The sequence below is a fragment of the Ipomoea triloba genome, chromosome 14 (assembly GCF_003576645.1).
Source record: "Ipomoea triloba cultivar NCNSP0323 chromosome 14, ASM357664v1".
Lineage (NCBI taxonomy): Eukaryota > Viridiplantae > Streptophyta > Magnoliopsida > Solanales > Convolvulaceae > Ipomoea > Ipomoea triloba.
In genome coordinates this window covers 1809101-1823494 of record NC_044929.1, presented here as the reverse complement: position 1 = coordinate 1823494, position 14394 = coordinate 1809101, and the positions used below count along the sequence as shown (strand labels likewise).

The 14394-nt window shown below is 32.7% G+C and overlaps 1 protein-coding gene across 1 annotated transcript; it reads left to right on the top strand.

The window, feature by feature from the left end:
- The first annotated feature begins 6608 nt into the window (after positions 1-6608).
- On the top strand, positions 6609-7917 carry LOC116005215 (AP2/ERF and B3 domain-containing transcription repressor RAV2-like). The gene has a single exon (XM_031245476.1). It carries the CDS (start codon positions 6682-6684, stop codon positions 7777-7779), a length of 1098 nt encoding a protein of 365 aa, XP_031101336.1. The 5' UTR covers positions 6609-6681; the 3' UTR covers positions 7780-7917.
- Positions 7918-14394: the final 6477 nt, after the last annotated feature.

Here is a 14394-nt window from a genome sequence, read left to right as displayed (position 1 = left end):
GCAGAGGCTTGAAGGGTTGAGTCTAACATTATCCTACGTACCATTTAAGAAAAATAAAGTTGTGCATTCGTTATTAGCTATAACTTTTGATATAGAGACTAGATAAATATTTTATTTTAACAATACAGGTTCTAAATAAAAGATTGTTGAGTTGCACTAGATGTTAACAATTACTTATGCCAAAGATCATAAAATGGTAAAAATTGTTCTAAATCAAATTATCCCACCTTTGGAATTGCTGAAGACCAAATCAAAAGTGATGCACTGAATGATGTCATCACAATAGAATTTGTTTTTTTTTTTTTTTTTTTAAAAAAAGAAAGAAAAACTTGTTTAAAAATAAAAGGAATTTATTGAAAGATGATGGAGTCTATATATGCATGCCCATCCCTTATCACCATTATGTTCACATTTCAAGCCAAAAAAAAATGTGGAATCTCCCCACTTGCTAGGATTGAAGAATATACATGCATGTACTAATACGTATTTCCCCAAGTATACCATACATATACGGTCATACAATCACTCCCCGACATTGAATATTTATATTGCGTTTATTTCAATTCAACTGTTTTTTATTCCTTAGTTTTTATTTTCAAATTAGAGAAATATATAAATAAATAGGAGCATTAACTTACACAAAATAATTTGGTTAATTTAGTTAGTAATTGAATTAAGTTGATTCGATTAATGATTACTTGTTAAAAAAATTAATTATAGGTTAATTTAGTGAAATTTTCAAAATTTATTGAATTAACCTTATTAGTAATATATAATGCAATTTGCATCTTGGATTCCTGGTTAGTGGTTTCACGTGTAATGAATTAATATTTATTTATGCGTACTTGATCACATTTCAAATATTAATGTTAACATTATTATAATATTGCCAAAGACCTTGTGGTCAAGCGGCATCCGGTGTACAGTGGGTTCGAGCCTCAGTGGAGGCATCTGTTGACTCTTTATGCTTCAGTAGGTTGAGAAAGTAGCTATGAACAGATACTACATTGTAATCGGGTGAGTAGAACTCAAAAAAAAAAACATTATTATAATATTTCTTTTGTTGACCAAAATAGATTTTTTCGTTAAAAAAATAATGATATTGTTATACTTGAAGAATTATTAGTCAGCAAATAATGCACAACTATATATATGAAAACATCTTCACAATTCATAATTAGGATTGAGTAGATGTCTAGAGTATAAAATCTAGTATTCTATTATTGTTATGTAAGTATTAAAAAAATAACACCTTTCTGACTAATTATAACTTTCAACATAGTGGTAAGTGTTTAATCGTGTCAATCGGTATTAGAGAAAGTCATATATGCTGGCTCTTAACGTAGTAATTAACATTTGATGCTCACAATTAGGTACATAAGAATTTCATACCAAAATTTGTCTCTTAAACTACATATTTATTGTGGTGAAATTAAATAGATGTTAAATTAAATTTGATACAAATTGAGTTTTATTTACAGAAATTTTAGATTTATAGAAGTGTATATTATAAAATATCTATTAATTTTTAACTTTTGGAAATTGTTTAAACAAAAGAGTTATAATAACATTTATTTATATAATCTAGGACTAAAAGCTGGTGTGGTTCCAAATTCGACTCTCAGTGAGAATAACCTATATATTGACCTTCTTGTATTGAGTCGGTTAGATATGAATAACATATGTCAGTTTATTCATTTGTGATCTTTTGTCAGCTAAAGTCACAATATGTGTGATTTACCATCAGATAGTGATTGTGAGTTTTCCCAATCACTCAAAGATAATAATTATTAACAAATAATTTGTAAATTCTTGAAATCTAATAGCACCACAAAATCTAATACCTCGTCACTCAAAAAAGTAAAACCATGGATTAAAGTACGCGGTACGCGCTTGGTTTTAGCAAGTTGCATGCAGGGACTAGATAGATAGAACCGGCAATCGTCCGTACAATCTATATGTCAACTTCATGTGCTAATTTTTCAAACAAATGAACAAATAAAATTGGAAATTCTATTATTGATCCATATGATTATAAATTATTAAGAAAATTTTACCATGAAAATCGATATTGGTGTCATTTGTACCGGACACAAACGAGGTAGAGTCGAGAAGTTTTGAAAAAGGCTTTCAATTTGTACTAGTATTGTCCTCATAGTAACCGATACAAACTCAAAATATTCATCATTCGCTTTAAGTTGGTACAAGTATAAGAGGCACTGACGCTGATGGACACCTCAAGAATTTTTATTCAAGACAAATAAAATTTAATATAAAATAATAAAGTAAATAGTATTATTTTAGATAATCACACAAATTTTGGTTAGTCCAGACAAAACCCTAGTTTGTTCCTCACTTAAATCAACCAAAACAGTTTTTTTTTTTTTTTTGAAAACTAAAAAAAAAAATGTTTAAGCCATATTAATATGTTTAATGCCATGTCAATTTTATTGAATGTCCTTTGAGATACCCTAGAGAGCTTATACAAGCTTGACAATTAAAAAAATTCTCAGGTTATTTATAAAATTACAAAATTGATTTTTTCAATAGTTACCTGAATTGATCGACCTCACATTATGTAATAAAGAATTATATTCATGCAAATATTAAATTTAAATAAAAATAAATTTAATATAACATTAAATATCTAATTTTAGTAGGAGAATGTAACACAATATACAATTGGCGCTGTTTGGTAACAAAGTTAGCTTATCAGTCAATTTTGACTTATTTGATCACTATTAGCGTTTTGACTTGGTTAAACAACTAATATAAGTATTTGATTAATTAGCTTTTTGTAACAACTTATTATTCCAAAACTCTAAGATTCAAAAAGCTGCTCAAAGTAGTTTTTTCGATCAACTTTTTGAAAAAGTCATTTTGCATGTAATAAGCTATTAGCTAACAACCAATTTGTGAAGCATTTTTCTATAATCGCCTAATGCTATCAACTAATCAAACTCACTAACCCAATCAACTAACAGTTATTTACCAAACAGACTCGTTACCTACTAGGGATTAAAAGGACTATGGATGTATTGTAAATGTTGGGTGGAAATAATTGAGGAACTGAGAATTTTTCTGATTTGTTGAAAAATGTTTTGAATGTAGCCAATAAGACAAACGGAGGATGGGAAGGACGAATCATATCATGCCAGTTGGATGGGTTTACTCTTTATGTCTATCCATCCCCTCATTTACATTGGCCCATCACCTTCCCATCCTATTGGAAGCAAAACTATTATTTAAAAAGAACTCATAAATAGTTAATTTCTTTTTCCTTTTCTTTTTTTTTTAATTAAATTTTCTATTATTGATATTAACCTTATCTATATATTGCTCGATCATACTTCATTAACTACTTTTTGGAATTAATTTCAGTGGGAACATCTTGGACCATATTGGTAATTTTTTATGAATAAGATTTAACCAAAATATGTACTCATCTTAATGCTTTACTAATTAAATCGAAAGAGTTTTGAAAAAACACGTGTTGGTAATACTGGCCGCCTGCTAGAATAATGGCCAATAATACGAACTATCTAGAAAAGTCGTTGAAAATCTAAACAATTAGATTAACAACGATAATCTGATTCATCGAACTTTACAATCACTCATGTGGTTAGAAATTAAAAATACATATGTTTAGACACCATCTCAGTTTTGAATTAATCAAAATTTAATGTAATTTTAGAGGAATTATGATTAAAAGAAATATAGAGCTTAAAAAATAAAATAGTTGTTTATAATATTGTTTGAAAATAAAAATATGATTAATTACTCTTTAGTTATTTAAAATTTGAAACTTTTTTTAAAAATATAGAAGTGGGGTTTTCTATATATACTTAGTTGGCAAAAGACTATGATGGTTGGTTTTTGGACCAATGGATGGTCAATCGGCGGGCCAATACTACCGGAAAATGGTACTAAGTCACCAGAAAACCCACGTAATCGAACCTCACAAATTCTCGTGTATATTTTCAAATGTCCCCCTTATTACAATGCCCCGAAGGGTCTTTTATAGCGGGGTCTAAAACAACATTCAAATTATATAAATACAGTTAACATATTATGTACCTTTAGTTAATACATTTTGTACTTACTACAATTAACATATTATGTATCTACGATTAACATATTATATATTATGTACCTGCAGTTAATAAATAAATTATTTATTTACCTTGAATTTATTTGTATGTACATAATTTGTTAACTGAAGGTATATATATATATATATATACTGTATTAACTGCACGTACATAACCTCAATGCCATTTTGGACTAGGTTCACAATGCAAGTGGACCCTGATCCATGATATAATTTGTCATAGCTAACAAATTCAAACTAAAAAAATCAATAGACTGCTCCTATAGAGAGTCAAACTTAAAAATTTGTGATTACCAAATTAATTATTGCTCGACCAACTCGATTCGCCGCTCAAGTAACATAAGCGTTATAATTGGTAAATTTGATGGCATGCATAATATTTAGTGCGAAATATTTGATACAAATAATGTTCTTTAATTCTATTTGAAAGAATGTATTTCAGAAAAATAACCATTTATGGAGAACTAAAAGATAAAGTGAAATAGATAAGATGGAATATAGTATAAATTATCTTTATAAAAATGAAATAATAGTAGAATGGCTCATGAAAGGTATCCCGGCCGGCCAACCCTATTTTCTTATTATGTGCATTATCTATGAAATTTATTAGAAGAAAGAAGAAATTTTTTTATATTATTGATGATTACTCAAAAATTGACTAACTCCATTATATAATCATAAGTTAAAGTACAATTAAAAAAAAATTGTTGAGTAGAGACATGTAAAAGAAATCTAATATCTTGCCATCAAAATATAGATTTTAGTTGATCCTTTGCTACTAACTATAGATTTTAGTGTGGTAGTAATCGTGACTCTGCACTCCAAGCTAGCACCTGCCAGCTATAAATATTAACGAAAATGCAACTTTATTTCTTTATATTTAGGTTATAGATTTACAATCAGCACCACATTTTGATAGTAGGATGCTGGACTCGACCCTCCAAGCCTCTGTCCATATGATTTTTGTGTACAACTTTCCTCCATAGCTCCATGTCTCTAATTTAATTATACATTTACCATATATGATGGTGATACAGCATCAAAATCTTCATTATAATATCATGGCTCTTGCTACTTTTTAATACAGAAATGGCAATCCAGATAAACATTAAGAGAGAGAGAGGGAGAGAGAAAAGTAATTAGAGGATGGTGGCAATATAATGCCATGCTAATAGTCAGCAGTAGCAGCAAAAGCTCAGGGGGGATGAACTCACCATCATCTATGGTCCACTCTCATGTGAACACAATCAACTTGCCATTATCCTAGCCCCACTTCACATACATACATACCACATTTATAGATACACCTATAACTTCATATATACATGCCATATATAGGTACACATATATCCTATGCTTACAATATTCCTATCTCCTACCTCATTTATGTGTGTAGGCTAGTTTGCCTCACTTTGATATTATCGTGATGTTTTTCATTTTAACTAAAAGTTTAAATAGATAATAAGACGTACTGCACATTATGTAGCGTGATAAATTAAACACCTCTATTACCATTCTAAATGTCTGGTCACAAGATTGAACCCAGTAGTAGGACATTGATTATTTAGCCTGAAAAAATTGAATAAGTATATAATTTACGGAATACTACTTTATAAAGAATTACCAGTGTTATAGAAAAAAAATGCCATAAAAATCGTTACACATACAAAGTAAATTCATATTTTGCCATGATGACCAAATAGGTAAATTAAAAGTGAGACGCTTTTTATATGTCGATTCCATTGAAAATTCTTTCATATAAAATATTTTAAGAACTTCTACATTCTTTTGTACTCAAAATAAAATTCTATATTCTTTTGAAATAGTTTTAGCCAATTATTTACTCAACCCACAGCATGAATCTTCCTAGTTTCATACCAGTGCATGTTTATAGGGAGTTGACCCACACTATTCTCCAAAAATCTTATTTCATAATTTCCAACTTCTTCTTGTTATAATAATAATAATAATAATAATAATAATAATAATGTTAGCTTGTCCTCAAACTTAGCAGAGTGGTTCGTCACCTGACTTGATGTCATCACAACTGAAGGTGGTAGTGTGGGGGTTTAGTGGACTAATTGCGCAACTCGTGATTCACTTCTGCAATGGCATTAAGAGCATGTCTTGTGGGTTTAAGATTAGTCCAGAAAAACTAGGATCTATAACAACAACAACAACAACAATATTAGCTTGCCTGCTTAGTGTAGTGATTTGTCGTCTGATTTGATGTCATACTGGATACGGCAATGTGGGGTTTGAATTATACTGCGATCATGAATGCAAAAATACTCCTCGACTCACGATTTATTTCTGCAATGGTTCCAGGGACGGGGTCCTTGGAGTCAACTAGGTATAAAAATAATAAGGATGCTAGCTTTTAGTAGTATAATATAATATAAATAATTAATGATTAAAAAAAAAAGTAGTACAAATATGCCATACAAAACATTAGGGCTGCAACTCCTATATATACACACACATAATACATGCGACTATTGTGTCATAAAACATATATCTTCTTTTCCAATCTCTCTCTATCTATCTGACTCCAAATTTCTCTCAAGAAAATGGATAGAAGCAGCGCAGATGAGAGCACAACTAGCGACTCTAAATCGGCGCCGGCGAAGACGACGACGAAATGGCCGGCGGAGAAGCTGTGCCGGATGGGGAGCGGCGGGAGCGTGATCATCGACGCGGAGAACGGCGGCGTGGAGGCGGAATCGAGCCGGAAACTGCCGTCGTCGAGGTTCAAAGGGGTGGTGCCGCAGCCCAACGGCCGGTGGGGGGCCCAAATCTACGAGAAACACCAGCGCGTGTGGCTGGGGACGTTCAACGAGGAGGAGGAGGCGGCGAGGGCGTACGACGTCGCCGCCACGCGCTTCCGCGGCCGTGAGGCGGTGACGAATTTTAATAAGCCGTTGCAGATTTTTGCGGAGGGGGGCCGAAACGACGACGTTCAGGTCGCCTTCTTGAACGCCCACTCTAAGCTAGAGATCGTGGACATGCTGAGAAAGCATACTTATGGGGAAGAGCTTGAGCAGTTTAAGGCCGCGTTTGGAAAGTTTAGGAACCGATCTAACCGCAAAGACGATAATACCCTCGACAATCCCAACAATTCCTCGACCCGCGAGCCGCTGTTCGAGAAAGCCGTGACGCCGAGCGACGTGGGGAAGCTGAACCGGCTCGTCATCCCCAAACAGCACGCCGAGAAACACTTCCCGCTCCAAGCCGCCGCCGCCGCCGCGCCGAAAGGAATCCTCCTAAATTTCGAGGACAAAACCGGAAAAGTCTGGAGATTCCGGTACTCCTATTGGAACAGTAGCCAAAGCTACGTGTTAACCAAGGGGTGGAGCCGGTTCGTGAAGGAGAAAAGCTTGAAAGCCGGAGATGTCGTCAGCTTCCAGCGCGCCGCAGGCCCGGAAAAGCAGCTCTTCATAGACTGCAAAACCGGACCGGCCGGTTCAAGCTTCGTTCAAGCGCAACACAAAACCGCGCCGGCTCAGGTGGTTAGACTTTTCGGCGTTAACATATGGAAGGCGGCCGCCGGAGACGTTAACGGTAACGGCGGCGATATTAGTAGCTGCGGCGGCGTGAAGCGGCTGAGGGAGATGGATTTACTGGGAGTAGACGGTGGCAAGAAGCAAAGGGTTATTGATGCTTTGTAACATTCTTAGACTAATAATTCCTCTTTTCTCTCTTTTCTTTCATAATTTTGTGTTCCAAATTTCAAGTGTATATTATCCCAAATGAAACAAAAGGAAAATGGAAATAGATCTTAAAAAGAACCTTTTTAATGTTATTCATAATGCTCTATTTAATTTTCTTCTCCATCTATACAATCATCTTCTTGTATATACAAACAAACAAACAATTCCGCCCTGCAGGATTAACTCAATGGTTAAGAGTCCGCTTGAAAATCTTGTTCCAACTGCAAGTGATGAAGTCTCCTTGTGCGCAAAGTGTACAAGTAAGGGTGAAAACTGATGACTTACTAAACGATTCACAATTTACCTCCTCTTATACTTTTGGGCAGAGAAAACTGAGGACTGATTGAGCGTTTTGCCTAGCTAGAACACATATAAGGTTGGATTTACCCAATAAATACTAATCTATACAATTTTGTACTAATTATATCGAAACAAATGATTGGTATAAATCACATAAATTTCTTGAATAATTATTTACATATTTATTTTAATTATATACGAGTCGGATCAGATCTAGTCAAGAATTTATTACTATTCGGATCGTGGATAGTATTATGTCGGGGAGAGGAGCAGCACCAAGGTAAGAGATGAATGGGGGCATGAGAGGATTTGTGTGAAGAGGGGAAAAAGGTGCTTTTAGGTGTGTGTATGGTTGCATGGAATATTACATGTTCATACTACTTTAGACAACCTTTGGAGTATAAAAAGGGAATTAGGATAGATAGATATTATATTGCTTTTTTGTTAGCTGTTGTATGTATTATGGAGTGAAGTGAATTGGAATATAATCAGCATAAAGTGTGGCAGCTATATATCCTAAACTGGTGTCCTAAATCTGGGGGAATTGAATTGGAGCTTTAGTTTTCTTACATACTGCTCAGCCCTACACATTGAATATAAAGCAAAAAAGAAAAAGTGTGATATTTTTCACACAGGTGTATGTGTATATATATTTATATAGGGAAATTATAATAAGATGTTAATCTGCATCCATGATTCTTATATTCAGTGTCACGTCAAAGTGAATGATGAATGTTTTGAGTTTATACTGGACATAACGGTAATACGGAGTATTATTTATATACTTTATTTTTACTTTGAATTTGTACAAGAGGCATGATACTGATAGGTTCGATGCATTTTCATGGGTTGCAATAAAGTACATATCTACCAATTATTACAGGAGGATTGGGTATAAGTTTATGCACCTTTATTCCCAATTCCTATCCATCGGTTCATACAAGTATAGTGTACAAACTTATAGGAGTACAAGAATAATAGAAGAATTTATAGTAATGTTAGTATCAATTATATTTCTTTTATCGAAATATATTTAAAAAAAATGCATCATATTATTTTTTTAAAATAAAATGTTACGTTACGTTGCATATGCAAATGATGTAATTGGTAGGAGATAACCCAAATCAATTAAATAAGATGTCATGATACAAGTCTAGTAAAATGAGATGTGTGTACATAATTTAATAACAACATTTTTTTTTTTTGAAAATAACAACTTTTTTCTCCAAAAAAAAAAAGAAAAGAAAATAACAACTTTTATTATATTCAAAGAGAATAGTCTAGTAACGATAAAAATTGGAATTATTCATTCAAAACTAATAATTAGTCGTCTAATCCATACCAAAAAAACAAAATTAGTCGTCTAATCGATAGGACATTTTTTCAATCACATGATACACTAAATGCATTTGATTCATACATATTTGGTGCCTCACAATGCAATGAACACAAACACGTATATACATATGAACTTGAAAAAAATTTATATTTCAAGAAATACTAATAATTGGAAAATAAGAATCCAAATCTTTCATGTTATTTTTTTTTATTTTTTTTTTGGTAAAAAGGACACCGCTTACGGGGCGGTTAACTGATTCTTCTATACTTGGCTCCTTCCGAATCAGCCTAAAGGAAACCAATCATCTCGTCAGGAGGGTCTTCCAAGACTTTAGTCCCCAAATTGCCCGTCTGTCCAAGATTAGCCAAGTAATCTGCACACTTGTTCCCCTCTCTTAGAACATGCGAGAATGTCACACACTCAAAACCCTCTTCAAGTAATCTTTCATATTATAGTTGTGTGTGTATGTATATTGCCAAAGGTTCTTGTCTTTTTTCAATTTATGTCAACATTTGATTTTCTTTTGTTGGGTAATCTCACACACACACACACACACACACATATATATATATATATATATATATATATATATATATATATATATGCTTCTCAATTGATGAATTGAAAGAAATGATTTGATATTGTTTATAATAATCTTACTTTCTAGCTAAACATTTCTTTTTCTATTCCAAAAATTGCAAGTTTTGGGATGATATTGTAGGACTAGTGATGGAATATTTTCTCTTCATACTTTCATGATTAATATGATCGGGATAAGATCTAAAATACTGCTTTACAAATCAGAATCAAGTTGTCATCATATTGTGGATTCTAAAAAAAAATTCAAAATAACAAACTCGTGAATTCCAGGACACAATGGACTGAAATCTATATTAGGATTAGAAATAGACTTTTATATTTATTTTTATAGGTGCAAATGGGTCCATATACTTCCCAAAAAGAAGATTAAAATAAGCACAATTTTAGTAGTTACTTATGGTAATTTGTACTACCAATGAAACTCAAGACATATGCTATGGTGTATCTTGTAAGAGGAACCATATATCTAGAATATGCTGGCAGCAGATATAGTGGCCATTTGGTAATTTTTTAAATCAAGTGGTGAGGATTATATTAATCAACTTTTTTTAAAAGTGTTTGGTAAAGATTGCAAACTTATCTAATCTAACAAACTTATAAATAATTAAGTTGCAGCAAATTAAAAAATTCATTGTCCATAATTCATGGTTATAGACTATATACAGCTGCATGTTACAAGCTTATTATATTACACCATAAAGTTCTTTGACTTGGAATTCCATAATACATTCTCTGTGTCTCACAATAATTGTTTAGTACTATATAAAAGTGACAAGATTCAAAAGTATAACTTGCATTCACACACATAAGGGTTTTCTGATCATTTAGAAAAATTGAATTATTTATTTTGTTATTAAAAAAAAAATTGTACAACATTTTGAAACACGCTAAAAATTAAAAAATATACATGAATAATCTTTTTGAGACAGAGTGAGTATTATATATAATAGTAACATCTACTTGCCTAGTGTTAGGATCAAGGATAGGATGTTGCCCTCAATTATACAACATGCTTCAATGCAATTAAAATATATGAACCAATCATTAGGATCAAACAGTCATCACTATTGAAAAATATTAATGGGGAATATACTCCGAGTTTACCGACCTGTATGGCTGTACGTACTGAGCACCTAAACGGATGTGACTCCACTCATAGTGAGGGCCTTTTCCCGATCGCACCCGACGCATCGAAAATACCCAACCAACCCGACCTCATAATTAGGCTTCCTCTTAGCTTAATGAGCTTTTGCTCCGAGTCCTTTAGGCTCGACCCCGACCCAAATGCTTGACTAGGGCCTCGAGCCCATGTGATAATAAGTCCTTAAACATGGATATAGACAGTAACGCTCGAACCGAGCCTAATAGCCATTTGCCAGTAAGATATTTCGCTACACATGGACGCCTCTCCTTAGCTTCCGAGACCGCCAAGTGCATGGATGACATGTGTCGTACATGCCGGCCTCCCGGCATGTGTCTCCTTCAACCTCCTATAAATACCACATCAAATGCTTGTAGGAGGGACTTTTGCCCATTCTTTCTCTAGAGTACTTATATGCTCGGGAACTTTGGACCCTCAGTCTTAACTACCCAAGCTACTATATCCAAATTATATGATAACATATACCAATACGTATACCCGAGAGTATTTACACTATCAAATATATATGGTAGTAAATGCGCCATTATATTGGGTAACAACTAACAAAAAAAAATTCAATGTGTTATTTTATTTCATTATACTTACCTAATAACCAATATTGCATTTTGATAGAAGGATATTGATCTTAATCCTCCATACCAAAGCCTAACAACCAGTTTTTACAAGTGAATAACCACAGCACATTGTTTCACTTGCAATAGTACTAAAGATATGATAAACTTGGGCCTTACCTAATAAATAAATAAAGGAAATTAAACTAATGCAAAGACTGGATTCCTATTGGTCTGGATAATCATAACATTTATCAAGTATATATATATTTTTCTGACAAAACCTTAATTAGCAGTCAATTAATTGACAACTTCGGTACAAGATTTCAGAATCATATGATTCATGTTGGATACCTGGAATTGGCTGCCCTTTTGGAAAACAGCCCAGATTCATACTGCATCTTACCCCTAAGTCCTCAAAATTCTGATCTCTTTTTTTTTTTTGGGTATTAAAATTCCTCAGGGCATGTGTGTCTGTCAACAAAATGCCAGACATTTCATCTTTAACTAATTACTTTTTTGTGTTATTGTTAGTCCATTTAACGTATTCACTAACTGCTTGTACACTTAATTAACACCTCTAATTAGTATTTTTCGCTATTAGTCGGCAATGATAACCGGATTTTAGACTGAGGGTCCAATTTTTACAATAAATTTTCAAAACAATTACAATCATATAATCTATATGATTGTAATTGTTTTGAAAATTTATTGTAAAAATTGGAATCTATATGATTATCCGAAGAATTTCACTCAATAAAATTATATTTGTCTAACTTATTTGTGCATGCGTCACTACACCAAAATGGTCATTTAGCGACGTTTATATAGTTGTTTAGCAATGGTTTAGAACTATCACAATATTGTATACAGATGGTTATTCATCTACGACTAAATGGTATGTCGTGAAGAATTTAGCGGCAGTTTTCTACAACCGCAGAAATTATCAACCAGTATTGAATTGCTTTGAGTTGTGGTTAAGTACCTGCGACTAATAATGAGGTATTTCAGTTTTGCTATCCATCTCTCTTCTTTTTTTTTTTCCCCTTTTTTTGATATCTTAAGTTTCTTGCCTTCACCAAACTAGATCCCGGATCCCATGAACTCACCTTAAAATTCTTGAAGGAGGTAAATCTTGAGTTATCAAAATGATTCTAATAAGTTATTCATTGCATGTACACTTTTGTACACAAGCGGTCTTCACCACCAAAATGAGCTTTTCCTAAATAGGGTTTTTTTTTTTTGAAAATATAATATAAATATTAATCGAAATATAATATAAATATCGATTCGTAATTTTAATTTACATCTAAATTGAGGGAGTAAAATAGTTAATTCACCCAAAAACAAATAAAACCGAACTAGCTAGCTTGAAACATCAATCATTGCATACTCGACCCATTTCAGATCCACACTAAAGGCCCAAGCCCATCTTGTTAAGGCTAAATAAGTGATGAGAATTAAAATTCAGGCCGGCTAATTATAAGAGGGCAAATTATGCTATGGACCCAGGTCCACCTTGCAATGTTGACCCGGGTCTATGTTCATAAATTTAGAACTCTATATTCACAATTTTATAACTCTATATTTACAATTTTAGATTTCAATATACAAAATTACATTACTCAATATTCCCAACTTTTGAACTCTATATTCACAATTTTGTTATATAGATTCAAAAATTGTGTTATACTGTTGAACATAGAGCTATGAAATTGTGAACATAGAGTTATAAAATTGTGAATATAGAATTATGAAATTGTGAACGTAGAGCTATGAAATTGTGAACATGAAGTTATAAAACTGTGAATATGGAGTTATGAAATTGTGAACAGGTGTTATGAAATTATGAACATTGAGTTATAAAATTGTGAATATAGACCCGAGTCCATGGCATAACAACTGTTATAAGAGTAATAAAACGACACTGAACTCTACCACAAATTGTACTATGGACCATGGTCCACAAAGCATTGTAAACCATGGTCCAAAACGGTGTCGTTTCTAAAAAGAAACGGCATCCGTCCGCGCCGTATCCGAGTTAAGACTGCATTTATTTCAATCCTTTAATTTAAATTTTTCTTTAATTTTTTGTTTTTCATTTTATGATTTTTAAATTGAAAAAATTACAAATAAACATATGTTCTTCACTTAATTAAAATGGGAAAAAAAATTGCAATTGATAAAGGCATATTAAACCTCTTATCAAATATCAAATCACTAGGCATTGATATTGGGTGAGTGAGTTGAGAAATATATATATATATATATATATATATATGTTATTCCAAGTAGGTGTAGAAGAGGTGTATAGTATAGGCAGAGCAGTAAAAAGGTTGATGTATGCATGCATGCATGCAGTGAATGGATAGTTGACAGCAGAGAGAAATGAGGGATCAAAACAAGCCAAAGAAAAAGATTAAAATGGTCCAAATAAGGCCATGATAAGATGGTGATAGAAACTGCACAAACGTCACAAAAATGGGGCATGCAAAACACTAAATAAATAAATAAAACCAAAAATGTGTTCTTTGTCCCTTAATTTATTTGTCATTGTAAAATATATCTTACTTTCCCCCCCCCCCCCCCCCCCCCCCCAAAAAAAAAAAAAAAAAAACATT

What these genes read in the sequence shown, in the direction of transcription:
- LOC116005215 (XM_031245476.1), top strand. Translation starts at nt 6,682, where the DNA reads ATGGATAGAAGCAGCGCAGATGAGAGCACAACTAGCGACTCTAAATCG.